This window comes from Octopus sinensis, linkage group LG18 (genome assembly GCF_006345805.1).
Source record: "Octopus sinensis linkage group LG18, ASM634580v1, whole genome shotgun sequence".
Taxonomy (NCBI): Eukaryota; Metazoa; Mollusca; class Cephalopoda; order Octopoda; family Octopodidae; genus Octopus; species Octopus sinensis.
In genome coordinates this window covers 39,121,436-39,136,579 of record NC_043014.1, presented here as the reverse complement: position 1 = coordinate 39,136,579, position 15,144 = coordinate 39,121,436, and the positions used below count along the sequence as shown (strand labels likewise).

The 15,144-nt window shown below is 36.7% G+C and overlaps 1 protein-coding gene across 2 annotated transcripts in view; it reads right to left on the bottom strand.

The window, feature by feature from the left end:
• LOC115221504 (meiotically up-regulated gene 185 protein) overlaps positions 1–15,144 on the bottom strand; it is an 82,245-nt gene that overhangs the window by 33,022 nt on the left and 34,079 nt on the right. For both annotated transcript variants that reach the window (XR_003882638.2, XM_029791702.2), the window contains exon 2: positions 5,735–5,982. Coding sequence is in view for 1 of the 2 variants with exons in the window: in XM_029791702.2 (XP_029647562.1) it covers positions 5,735–5,982 (248 nt within the window). In the remaining variant the exon portion in view is untranslated. The remainder of the gene's footprint in view (positions 1–5,734; positions 5,983–15,144) is intronic.

Genomic DNA, 15,144 nt, shown 5'->3' with positions numbered 1-15,144 from the left:
AGCTGCAGAAACTAAGCTGATTCAGTACATGATGATTCAGCCAACTCATCACAACATGGAAAAGGAGAAAAAATGATGATTATCTATCTATCTGTCTGTCTGTCTGTCTGTCTATCCGTCTATCTATTTATCCATCCATCCATCTATCTATCTGTCTGTCTATCTATTATACGCGCGTGCGCACACACGTACATATGGCTACATACATACATATATATATTACATACATACATACATATATATATATATATATATATATATATAATATATATATATATATATATATATATATAATATATATATATATATATATATATATACATATTTATATGTATACATACATACATATTTATATATGCATACATACACACACACACATATATATCCAAATATAAGTATACATGTGTGAGTGTCTGTCTGTATGTGTGTGAGTGCATACACACATGATAGTAAATATATATATATATATTTACTAATAATTTAAATATTTATAGAGACTGTTTACTTCAAAGTTTTGCTATTAAAGCTGGCTTTTTTAAACGAGCATTTATATTCTCCTCCTCCTCCTTTAGCATCCACTATTCTATGCTTGCATGGTTCAGATGGAATTTACTGAAGCAGATTCTTTTAGGGTTGGAAACCTTTCCAGTCACCAACACTCATCTTTTTTTCAAGCACGATAAAGTTTTTCCATAGCTACGCATGGTGGATCTTTTCGATTTGAACGGCATTTTTTTCTAGCGGTGTCATATGAAATTGTCACCTATAATTATAACCCTAGTATCGATCTATTGCATTTCAATCTGTTTTAGGGTTAGGGGTGGGGGGAAGGGTATCTTTTTTCTTCACAAATGTAAATAAACCCAATCTGTTTCTTAAACGAGGGACATATTCATACGACACAGAATGTTTTTTATCTCAATAAACGTCAGTGATTGGTTGAAATTGCAGAAATTGAAGAAAAACAACAACAAATATCTTACAAACTATAGAATTTTCTCAATAAAGCCAAGAGAAAAAGATGTTTTATAAACACATTCTACCAGTATACGAAGTTTAAAAGTGTTTAGTTACGTGGAAATTATTTAAAAAAAACTGCCGTTCAAACCGAAAAGATCCTGCATGGTTATTCAGAGAAGGCTAGAAATGAATAATCTCGCTTATATGATGGTGATGCTCGTTTACAACCATTACATGATCTCTAAACACAGGTACACACACACACACGTACACAGGTACATGAGTACATACTACGTGTGTGCGTTCGTGCATGCGTACATACATACATACATACATATTGATACATGCCTACATACATACATGCATGCATTAGTAAAAGTCAACTCATGTCGAAGTAAGAGCGCCTCTTAAACTCATTTCACTCCCAAAACCTGCAAGGGACCGACAAGTTATTCCACACACGGACCACAAGATGTACGTACATGGGTACACATGTACGTATGTACGTACTCACGTGCAAACGTACCTGCGTACATACGTACGTATGTTCGTGGGTATGTACGTATATGACGGACTCTCTCATCGAAGATAATGTATAAGTGGGTACTACTCAAGAACTCGTGCATCCGTGCTAGCTTGTCGTGACTAGTCGATCCTTACTTTGTGTTTTTTTTTATTTACTTTGTTTTTAAAAAAAATAATTAATTTGTGTTTTATTTACTTTGTTTTAAAAAAATTATGTACTTTGAGTATAAACATTATTTATTTTGTGTTTTATTTACATTGCTAGGTAGTCGTTGTAAAGTAAATAAAACACAAAATAAGTATTTTTTTTTTTGCTAGGTAGTCGTTGTCTTTTACGGATTCCATGGACAGCGAGGCTCATCAATGGAGAAGTTCTTAAGCAGATCAGGCCGAAGCTGTCGCTAGAAGCTAGGATCACCAAGCATAGATTGGCATATTTCGGTCATACTATGCGGAGAAAATCCCTGGAGAAGGACATCATGCTCGGAATGGTCAGTGGCAAGAGAGGAAGAGGCCGACCAAGAACCCGCTGGCTTGACACCATCATGAGTGATACCGGAATGGACATAGCCAATCTGAAAGAAGCGGCCCAGGATAGAACTGACTGGAGGACACTGATCCATCGAGTAACCGAGAGTCGACTTCGACTGAGCGGATAGATAGATAGATAGGTAGTCGTTGTAGGATCGATTAGTCACGACTAGCTAGCGCGGATCCGCGAGCACGCGAGTGCGCGCACCGGGACCACTCTTCTTAAGTAGTACCAGTAAGTGTTCAGTGAGAGGACAGAAAAACAAAATACATAAATACATACGTACTTATGTACATACGCACTCACGTGTGTGCGTAGCAGTCATCACCGCCGGTATCTTTGCTTTATTTTCAAATGTAAATAATATCCTTCATATATTTTACTGCTTTGTTTACGACCAACAATCATTGCAATGTCTATTCCTGATAAAGAATTATATAACAATGAGATTTGCCTAACAATCATAACAACTCACACACACTACGTTGTTATGCCGCAACTAAGAGTCAGCCATCACCTGAGAACGAATATGGCTTGATAAATATGTACCATGCTTTCACTTATTGTTTTATATGTCTATATAGTCACAAGCAAACATAGACGCATTCTCAACTCTCAGGCTCTTTGTCGTAGTAGCACATCTGGATCTTTTCGGTTTGAACGGCAGTTTTTTCTAGCGGTGTCATATGAAATTGTCACCCATAATTATGACCCTAGTATCGATCTATTGCAATGGTTCCCAAACTTTTTAGAGTCGCGACCCACTATTTATCACACCAGTTTATGACGAGCCACTTAACTCTACTGAACTATCTCGATAGACAGCAGTTAATCAAAGCTAATGCGTAATTTTATAACTTTTTGCGACCCACTAAGATTCCTTTCGCGACCCATCTGTGGGTCGCAACTCATAGTTTGGGAACCACTGATCTATTGCATTTCAATTTGTTTTAGGGTTAGGGGTGGGGGAAGGGTATCTTTTTTTCTTCACAAATGTAAATAAACCCAATCTGTTTCTTAAAAGAGGGACATATTCATACGGCACAGAATGTTTTTTACCTCAATAGACGTCAGTGATTGGTTGAAATTGCAGAAAAAAAACAATAAATATCGTACGAACAATAGAATTTTCTCAATAAAACCAAGAGAAAAGGATGTTTTATAAACACATTCTACCAGTATACGAAGTTCAACATTTTTTAGTTACCTAGAAATTATGTTAAAAACTGCCGTTCAAACCAAAAAGATCCAATTTTTCTAACAAACTTTCTAAATGTGCATAACTGATATGTGTGTGTGTGTGTATGTTTGTATAGGTGTGTGTGAATGAGTTTGTATTTTCCCTTGTTTTGACATATCTATGCACTGAATGTAAACAAATGCCTAACTATTCATTCAGATGGTGTTGTATGTTTGCAGGCCACTGTGGAAGCATGACCAGGCTTCTTAACACATTACATGCTAATTGTAAACAAACCCTCACTGTTTATACAACAGGTGTAGTTTGTTTGTAGTTCTCCATGAAATCATGTCCAGGCTGTTCATTGTCTGATAGACTGGTGGATTATAATTACTTTGCTTGGAAACAAGTGAGGGTTAGTGTCAGGAGGGGGAACCAGGCTGTAGAATGGTTTGCCCCTATGTAGTCTCAGCTGACTACATTGAAAAGTAGATGTTAAAAACATTATCTATCTATCTATCTATCTATCCATCCATCCATCTATCCATATATATATATACACACACACACACACACACACACACATATATATATATATATATACATACATATATATATATAAATACATATACATACATACATATATATATATATATAAATACATATATATATATATATACACACACACACATACACACACAAGTAAGCACATTAAAAAGACCCTCTTCGGTCAAGAATGACCATAGGATTCTCCTAGAAAGTTCCCCTGCAAGGCACAAGTCTGGGCAAGGATGTTTCTAGAAGACCAGCAGTCACCCACGCATACCAGCCTCACCTCTCCTCTCCATGCCACCAGTGTTATCCAAGGGAAAGGAAAAGGCCAATACAGTTTGGCACCAGTGATGTTGCAACTCATTTCTACAGCTGAGTGAACTGGAGCAACGTGAAATAAAGTGACTTGCTCAAGAACACAACATACATTCTTCTAGCCATCGCTCATCGTCTCAAATCTAGTGGCTACTCTTTTCCACTGTAGTTTGGATATCGATCATGGTGGTATTGACTTTACGATGAGTTAGGCCTAACGATAACAACAGTTGTCTCACACTGTATCTAACAAACCCTCTACATCCAACTTTGATTGGAAAATGCTCCGCTTTCCAGCCTGCATCTTCACATTCCTTGAGGAGGTTTACATAACAGTTAATCTTTCGAGCCTGAACGGCGTCCATGTTATCTTTATGAGGAACTGTTAACTCAACCAGATTCACTTTCTTTCTTTCACAACACATTAAAATGTCCGGTTTATTCATAACTGGGATGGGAAAAAGTCCCTGGCACCCTGGTAAATCTACAGTCACTTTTCATCGCTCACAGGAAATTTGTTGTTCTTCTTGAATAAGCACCAAACGTTAAAAAACAAATACTAGGGTTCATTTATAATAATAATAATGAAATTATTGTATACAGTGCTCAGGTGCACCACAACTTGTCAGAAAGTGCGTATAAAGTATATGCAGTAATGTACAAATGTCTGGAAAGCGAACAATGTATGAGTCAGATACATGCTTGTGTGTGTATGGAGGGGAGAAAATCAGGTGTAGTGTTGGCGAATCTCAGAAAGCATCACAACAAAGCACAGCACATACCCAAGGCACACAGAGCTGTACTCGGTAGTGAAGTGAAAGCACGCTATAAAAAATAAAACTACTGAATAATAATAATAATAATAATAATGAAATTATTGTATACATTGCTCAGGTGCTCTACAACTTGTTAAAAGTGCGTATAAAGCATTATAAAGCATATGCAGTAATGTACAAATGTCTGGAAAGTGAACAGTGTATAAGTCAGACACATGCTTGTGTGTGTATGAAGGGGAGAAAATCAGGTGTAGTGTTGGCGAATCTTAGGAAGCATGGAAGTTTTGAAGGATGCAGTGCTCCGACAACTAACAACTGATGCCGGCAGTTTGTTCCATGCTTCAGCAACTCTCAGCGTGAAAAAATGTTTCCTAAAGTCATGGGAGCTGTGCTGTTTTCTGACTTTGTAAATATGTCCACGGGTGTTAGACGGGTGGAGTTTGAAAAGGTGCTCAGAGTTATTGTTTGTACGATGGTTGATAATTTTATGGGCAAGGAAGCATGGAAGTTTTGAAGGATGCAGTGCTCCGACAACTAACAACTGATGCCGGCAGTTTGTTCCATGCTTCAGCAACTCTCAGCATGAAAAAATGTTTCCTAAAGTCATGGGAGCTGTGCTGTTTTCTGACTTTGTAAATAAGTCCACGGGTGTTAGACGGGCGGAGTTTGAAAAGGTGCTCAGAGTTATTGTTTGTATGATGGTTAATAATTTTATGGGTGTCAGCTGTCAGACGTCGGAGTTTCAATGTGTCCATGCCCAGGGAAGCAAAGGGTTCAGAATATGGCAATTTGTTTAACTGTACTTTCCAAGGCAGTGCACCAGCATGGCCATGACCCAATGACTGAAACAAGTAAAAGACAAAAAGTAAAAAAAATGAAGAATTGGTAACTTACGCTCTTCAGCAAAACTACTCGAAGATGATGGAAAATAGTCAGAATGTAAGTTGTTCTGTGCAGAATCAGCATTGAAGAAGTGTTTATGCATATACTTCATGTTCTTATTAATAATGGATTCAAATGTTTCGAAGAATTTAGGAAATTCAGTGGAATATCCATTGGTGTAAGTTGGTTTAGAATTAGAGAAAGTATCGTTGTTGCTTCCTGAGTCATCTTCTCTTGAACAGCTGTCTCGGTCTGCTTCCCTGGAATGACGAAGAACAGAACAACCATTTGTCAGAATCTGGTAACTGGTGGTTACTTACGTGTTATACATGACGGCATGGACAGCAGACGTATGACAATGGTAGTGATGATGGTGGTAGTGATGATGATGATGATGATGATGGTGGTGGTGGTGGTGGTGATGATGATGATGATGATGATGATTATGGTGGTGGTGGAGGAGATGGTGGTAAGGGTGATGGTAGTGGTGGTGGTGGTGATGGTAGTGGTGGTGGTGGTGGTAATGATGAAGATGCTAGTGTGTAAGAAAATGGTTTTTGAATAAACCACTAATGACTAAACATGGGAGTCACTGTCAACAAAGTCACACACACACACACACACCATGTGTGTGAAAATACATGCCCTATTGACTAGAGTGTTGCGTTCACTATCATGAGATTGAGGATTTGATTCCTGGATCAAGCAGCCCATTGTGTCCCTGCACGAGGCACACCATTTCATGTTGCTACTGTCAACTTGACTGTGGAGGCACATGGCCTAGTGGTTAGAGCAGCGGACTCGCGGTCGTGGGATCGCGGGTTCGAATCTCAGACTGGACGATGTGTGTGTTTATGAGTGAAACACCTAAGCTACACGCGGCTCCGGCAGAAGGTAATGGCGAAACTTCTGCTGACTCTTTCGCCACAACTTTCTCTCACTCTTTCCTCCTGCATCTTGCAGCTCACCTTCGACGGACCGTCCAGGTGGGGAACCTATACACCAAGAAACCAGGAAACTGGCCCTAATGAGCCAGGCATGGCTTGAGAAGGAACAAACAACTTGACTGAGAATGAATACCAACTGTGCTGGAAGAAGAAAGTGTTGGTGCAGCATATCCTGTCATTTCTTCAATGTTTCATTGGGTGAAAAATGGGAAGGTTGAGAGGATGTCTACATCTGCTTACAACTAAATAAACTCTTAAAACAATTACCAAAAGAGTATGATACAGGCAACTAGTGAGTGATGGCAAAGCTTTATTTTTTTACACACACTTGCAATAGTCCAGTGAGATTTATCTCAAATCTACTTAACCCTTTTGTTACTGTATTTATTTTGAGATGCTCTGTGTTTCTTTAAATTATTTTAAATATAACAAAGAATTTAGTAAGATTACTTAGTTATCATTAAGCTAGTATTAGGAACATAAATTGCAACTAAAGTTTGCTGGTATATTTTAATGAAAAACTAATGAAAACAAGACATTTATACTACAGAGCCAGAGCCGGGTTGGTAACGCTATGAAATCAAGAACCAAGTCCCAGATCATTTCAGGTCATCCCAGACCATATGACTCAACATGTTGGAGAAAAACAAGATAAGCTAGTGTACAACTGGTGTTCATTTTATCAAACCCCAGATAAGTGAATGTAAGGATTTAAACTCAGGAGATAAGAGACGAAAATAATTCTCGTAAAACTATTTCCATCAAGCAATCTACTATTCAGGAAACTTTGCAGTCCGTTAACCTTGATGTAGTTTTGTGAGGGTGGTGAAAAATGGCAGGCTTGGAAGAACAATAGATATAGTGATGGTATGTGGATTAAAATAGAAAATGGAAAAACAAAACATTTGGCATCACTTGAAAAACATTTAATTTAAATAGAGAGTACAAACAAATAGAGTCTCTCACAGTTATTTCTAGAATATAAAAGCATGTGGATTATGATATTGAATAAGGATTCCATAAGCTAAATATTTCATCACTGAAAAGATAGAAATCAGAGACTATAGAAGTGGAGAATATGTCAGTCGAGGATATTAGTAATTTTCAGTTTGTCAAAAAACAAAGGAAGGGTCAGAATGAAAAGTACTGTATTCTAACTTGTATAAGGAACCCCCTAATTTTTGGGGCTTAAAATTTAGAAAAAAAGGTTTTGTAAGGAATTATAATACTATCCATGTGTAAGAAAATCCTATATTTTTGTAACCTAATTTTTGACTAAAAAGGGTTCCTTATACATGTTAAAATACAGAAAATTTGGAAAAAAGGTCTAGTAAGTGATTATAATACTATGCATGTATAAGAAACTCCCATATTTTTTTAACCTAATTTTTGACAAAAAAGGGTTCCTTATACATGTTAAAATATAGAAAATTTGGAGAAAAGGTTTTGTAAGGAATTATAATACTATCCATGTATAAGAAAATCCCATATTTTTGTAACCTAATTTTTGACAAAAAAAGGGTTCCTTATACATGTTAAAGTATGGTATATGTGTTATGGTATTTTCATAAGTTTATGTTCTGTAGATGACTTCACCTTTCATCCCTCCTGTGTTGATAAAGTAGGTACAAATCAAGCAGAGGAAAGGTAGGCAGGGGTACTACTGTCTTCAGGCATGGGTACTCAAAGTAATTGCCCTGGGACCTTATGGATTTAAATTCCAATTCTTATCTATGTATGCTGTGTTTGAGAATGTAACGGCTCCAGTGTATTGCTTTTCTTCGAGTGATGGTTATAGTGATGTTCAGATAGCCACAGACAGAGGTCAATCTCATCAGCTATAGCCCATTCTCTTATACAGTGCCACTGTTCTGTTTATCTTGGCACATTTTCTCATTCTGAGAGTTGATAAAATAAGTATTAATCAAGTGCAGTATTAATCGATTTGTGCTGCAGAAAGAAATCATTACGAATTCCCTATTCCTGGCAGGATTAGAACTCAGAATCAATAGAGATGAAACTAAGATACTGTACCTTACTGCCTTACCATTTTCTTATATTTTTATTCTTTAATCCTATGTGAAATCACATGCTCAAGCAGGCTTATAATGAAAGACTCTCCACTCATGACCATTCAGTCTTTTTTTCCCATGCAACATACTATATTATCCATTGTGTCTTTGTTTCTATTTTCTAAGATGGGAGGAAGATTTCGTTGCTATTTCTAGCAGGTCAGGCCATATAGACAGTCCTTTATGATATTTGCATATATACTTTTATTCTTTTACTTGTTTTAGTCATTTGACTGAAGCCATGCTGGAGCACTGCATTAAAGGTTAATGATCAAAGAAATCAACCCCAGGATTTATTCTTTGTAAGCCTAGTACTTATTCTATCGGTTTCCTTTGCCGAACTGCTAATGTTATGGGAACATAAACATACCAGCATTGGTTGTCAAGCGATGACAGGGGTGGGGACAAACACACACGCACACACACACATATACGTATGTATATATATATATATATAATATATATATATATATATATATATATATAATATATATATATATAATATATATATATATATATATATATATATACATACGTACATACACACACAGAGTTGCTATTATGCAAGAAGGGCATCCAGCTGTAGAAACATTGCCAAATTAGACTGGAGCCTGGTGCAGCCTTCTGGCTTCCCAGAACCCCGGTCGAACCGTCCAACCCATGCTAGCATGGAGAACGGACGTTAAACGACGATGATGATGATGATGATGATCGTAAGTCCAAAATGTTGCTTTTTCAGAAAACAAAAAAAGTAGGTTCACCATTCCAAAGCAAAACCGTTGTACTATACTTTGACAATTTTTGATATCTTGGCATCTGAAGCAGACACGATAGTTTGACCAAAAGAACCAGTGATTGCAAGCAAAAAAAATACTAAAAAAAACAAAAAGAATGCATTTGGCCAAATTTGGACATACGACAGTTTAACACAATAGGACCAATATATACAATGGACTTCTCTCAGTTTCTGTCTACCAAATCAACTCACAAGGCTTTAGTTGGCCAGAAGGTATAGTAGAAGACACTTGCCCAAGGTGTCTCACAGTGGGACTGAACTTGGAACCATGTGGTTTGGAAGCAAGCTTCTTATTTCTTTATGGCCCACAAGGGGCTAAACATAGAGGGGGCAAACAAGGACAAACAAAAGGATTAAGTCGATTACATCGACCCCAGTAAGTAACTGGTACTTAATTTATCGACCCTGAAAGGATGAAAGGCAAAGTCATCTTTGGCGGATTTTGAACTCAGAATGTAACGGCAGACGAAATACCTATTTCTTTATTACCCACAAGGGGCTAAACATAGAGGAGACAAACAAGGACAGACATAGGTATTAAGTTGATTACATCAATTCCAGTGCGTAACTGGTACTTAATTTATCAACCCTGAAAGGATGAAAGGTAAAATCAACCTCGGCAGAATTTGAACTCAGAACGTAATGGCAGACGAAATACCGCTAAGCATTTCGCCCGGCGTGCTAACGTTAGTATGGCTGTGTGGTAAGAAGCTTACTTCTTACCACACAGCCATACTATGTAAAAAAAAAATGTATAAGGAAGAGAGGTAGTCAGGAATCAAACTTACACGTTTATCTTAACACTGAAGCATATCAAAGCATATCAAACATATCTAAGCATTGAAACATATCTATCGTTCTGCGGGATGCTCACCACCAACATTAAGGCCTATTTATAACTTCACCTACATTCATTTCTGCTATAGATACCGGGTCCTTCTGATTCAATTACCCGCGAAATATTCTAGGGTTTCACATTTTTCAAGCACTTTGCAGATACATACATACACATTCTCTCTGGGTCTTTCTCTTTCTGTCTGTCTGTCTCTCTCTCTTTCACACACACATACACACACATGCACAAAGGTATATCCAGGCATTCACATATAACAAAAATGAACTTTTCACAGCTGATAAGCTTTCAGAACACGATAAGCTAAATAACCGATGTACTTTTGCTTCAAATAACCAAGCTTCTTTCTTTCTTTCTTATTTTCATTTATTTATTTATTTTTTACTCATTGCCATATATCAACCCGAAGTCATCATATTACATACAATTTAATCAGTCAGATTTTTGAGAAGATAAATCAGAGATATAGAAAACTAGGTTGTCAAATTGACATTTTTCATTTGAAATGGTATACAGGCACTTCTTCAAAGCAGAGCGTGACTGCTTTCAAGGCCCATTTAAAGGAGATAGATGGATCCTTTCGAAACACGGGGCGGGGTTTGGCTGTGAGGTTTTTTTTCTTTTTTTTAAATTCTTTTTTATAGAGAGGGACCCATGAGATATTCTCAGGCCCAACCGAACAAATGTACCCTTTGAAACCATGGTATTACAGGCCATGATGAGTTATGGAGTTATAACTAAAAAGATCCATTTTGCATATATCGAGGTGTTTCTGATTAAAAAAAAACTCTGTGCAGTTGCATGTTTTGCTAAATTTAATAGCCAAATCTTTAAATTTCTGTATACCAGGTTAAAAATGAATGTGTATCACATCTCGGATATAATATGCCTTGCCTTACTGTGGGCTTTCAATTCTCGATGAAGTAGCAGGGATGTCATTGCGACATGCACTGTGTCTTGGGCATTTATATTTGTCGGAGCTTGTCCCTCCCTGGGAGATTTCTCCGAGAAAGAATAAAAAGAATGAAAGAGCTAAGGAGAGAAGAACCATTGAACCTAGTACTGAACTGGTATTTTATTTATTGACCCCGAAAGGATGAAAGATAAAGTTGACATTGGTAGGATTTGAACCCAGAATGCAGAAAGCCGAAATGAATATAGTTAAAAAGAAGATGGCGAGAATGTTAGTCGAATGAGGGAAATTTACTGTATGATTATAATGTGTTTATTTTCTGTAAAAAGTGAAACAGCTGACATTTCAGTCCTTTGTTCTTCTTCTGAAAGTACGAATTATAGAGAAAGTGGTGTTACTGCTTTTAATCTTTTTATTGTTTAGTCAGGATAATGAGCAGTGCTCGCAGCCCTTTTCAGCGCTTCCAAAACTGGTGGGAAGAAGAAGGGAAAGTATCCTCAAATTGGAGACCTGGTCCTAATGCTTTCAACAAAGTGGTAGAAAGTGTCATATAAAATATCTTTTACTCTTAGCATTGTTGAGAAAAACTTATATTTACAAAGTAATTTCATGTTAAAGTAGTTGTATTTCAGAAATTTCAACCAATCAATGACGTGTATTCAGCTAAATAAAATTACAAGAACTTCCAGTGGTGTATTTTTCATTTGTATCTGTTATTTATGACAACCATAACCCTAAAACCCTAACCCTAACCCTAAAACAAGTACAAACACACGAACGATGTAATAAATAACAGTGACAAACGAAAAATACACCGCCAATAGTTGTTGTTGACAAACAACGGCAGTAATTTTATTCAGCTGGACACACGTCATTGATTGGTTGAAATTACCGAAATAGGACTACTTTAACGTGAAATTACTTCGTAAATATAAGTTTATCTCAAAAACGCTAAGAGTAAAAGATGACACATTCTACCAGTATACGAAGTTTGAAAGTGTTAAGTTACAAAAAATTATTTTTTAAATCTGTCGGTCAAAAGGTAAAGATCCGTGGACAGAGCGAGCGGACAGCAGGAGAAATCTTCAGAGGAAAGGCTCCTGTCAAACAAATGTTTTGGTCCGTTAGTTCCTGACATTCTAAGGGAGCTGAACCCAGCAAGGTAGTGATTCCTAGGTGTCCTGTGGTTTTTAAATGCCACCTTTAGTGGGGATTGAACTCTGAACATTTGGGTGAGTTTATTGCTCAGTCACAAAGACCACAGCATCTACATGCACAGCTTCAAACTGTTTCTTTCCTCGTATGTTTAGTGGCTTGCTGTATTCCTTTGCAGTTCTATCAATCCTTTTTACCCATATCCACATTAAACTTTTCTCAGCTGTCTCTGACAGACGTTTCATTATTAAACTAAAATGAAATTAAACAGAACCCACCATTAAACTTCCGACGTATACGTTATCTTTAAATATCTGTTGCCACCTGCCAACACATTTATCTTTTAACTTTTTTGCCAACACATTAATACTAATATATCTTTTAAATATCTACCGGCACTTTATATCTTTCAAATGTTTGCAGAAATATGTCTTTTAAATATCTGCCGACACAGTCAGGGCCAGTTTTGCATTACTATGAATCGTGAAACTATAATTCGAAAATCAAAATCAAAATAAAAAAAGCTAACAAATAAAACATGAAAACTGGGCTTTTTTTGTATATTCATTATTTGTTAGACCCAAAGGTGGTGAGCTGGCAGAAATGTTAATACGCCGGGCGAAATGCTTAGCACTATTTCGTCTGCCGTTATGTTCTGAGTTCAAATTCCATCGAGGTCGACTTTGCCTTTCATCCTTTCGGGGTCGATAAATTAAGTACCAGTTATACACTGGGTTCGATATAATCGACTTAATCCGTTTGTCTGTCCTTGTTTGTCCGCTCTGTGTTTAGCCCCTTGTGGGTAGTAAAGAAATAGGTATTTCGTCTGCCGCTACGTTCTGAGTTCAAATTCGGCTGAGGTCGACTTTGCCTTTCATCCTTTCGGGGCCGATTAAATAAGTACCAGTTGAGCACCCTAAGATTGCTAGCGCTATGCAGAAATTCGAAACCATTATTTATTAGGCCTGCAGCAAATATTTGCAGATAAGGAGTTGCAATCTATCACTGTATATAATTGGTAATCAAATTCGTAGATCAACGTTTGAGTAGATTACAAAACAAACTCATTTGTCCGATGCATCATTAAGTTACTAATTGACATTACAAATTTACAATCAGTTTCTTTTCCTTTTGTATGGTAATTTCTATGACAGAAGAACAGAAGGAAAACTAAAGGATCTTTTCGGTTTGAATGGCAGTTTTTTAAAATAATTTCCACGTAACTAAACACTTTTAACTCCGTATACTGGTAGAATGTGTTTATAAAGCATCTTTTTCTCTTGGCTTTATTGAGAAAATTTTATAGTTTGTAAGATATTTGTTGTTTTTTTTCTTCAATTTCTGCAATTTCAACCAATCACTGACGTCTATTGAGGTAAAAAAAAAAACATTCTGTGCCGTATGAATATGTCCCTCGTTTAAGAAACAGATTGGGTTTATTTACATTTCTGAAGAAAAAAGATACCCTTCCCCCACCCCTAACCCTAACCCTAAAACAGATTGAAATGCAATAGATCGATACAGGGGTCATAATTATGGGTGATAATTTCATATGACACTGCTAGAAAAAACTGCCGTTCAAACTGAAAAAATCCAAACTAAATTTTTCGATACCAATTCTTAACTATTTTCTTTAAAACAAAAAGTTAATGCAAAATCTTTGCAGTATCTTCCCCCAAGGAAGACCAAACAACTGTGAAGTGGAAATAGTCCTTGGTTATGCAACTATCCCACCATGTCCTCCCTCTCACCATGTCCTCATTAAAATAATCCAATGATTATATGTTATCATAAAGGAAAACAAATTTCATTTGATCGTATCTACACGCTTGAGCAGAAAAAATATACATTTCTAAAAATATTTAATCCTAAAAATATGTGTCACACATACAGACTCGCAATATCAGAAAGTGATCTATTTATACACACGCCATTTATGTATTTGCTTATTTATATCTTCAAGAATTCAAACACAGATAAGCGACAGCTAGGCGTAAACACATTACATGCGACAGCTAGGCGAATACACATTACATATTTTATCAAGGTAATATAAAACAGCAGAAAATTCATGTTTCAAAAGTCATTTCTCATTAACCCTGACAACTAAATTGTCTTTAAACGGTCAATGTCGACTGTAAGTACAGACATGTTTGAATTTAGTTCGAATTGAATCATTGACGAGGGTTCCGATCAACGGAACAGCCTGCTTGTGAAATTAACGTGCAAGTAGGTGAGCACTCCACAGACATGGGTACCCTTAACGTAGTTTTCAGGGAGATTCAGCGTGACACTGAATGTGACAAGGTTGGCCCTCCGAAATACAGGTACAACTCATTTTTGCCAGCTAAGTGAACTGGAGCAACATGGAATAAAGTGTCTTGTTCAAGAACACAATGCGCTGCCAGGAATCGAACTCACAGCCTTACGATCGCAAACTGAATATCCCTAACCACTAAGCTACGCACCTTCACCTAAATGATAACATTGAAAAAAATATCGAATTCTTTCAAGAACACTTTACCGGCAATTCAGTTCTCTAAAAAAAAAACTTTACTAGTTGAGCTTAACATCCCAATATACAAACAACATCAACTAAAAACATTAATTCATATTCCAGGACTAATTACCAATTTTAATTATATTAGCTAGCTCAAACTATTACTTCCAATCACAGTTTAAATAA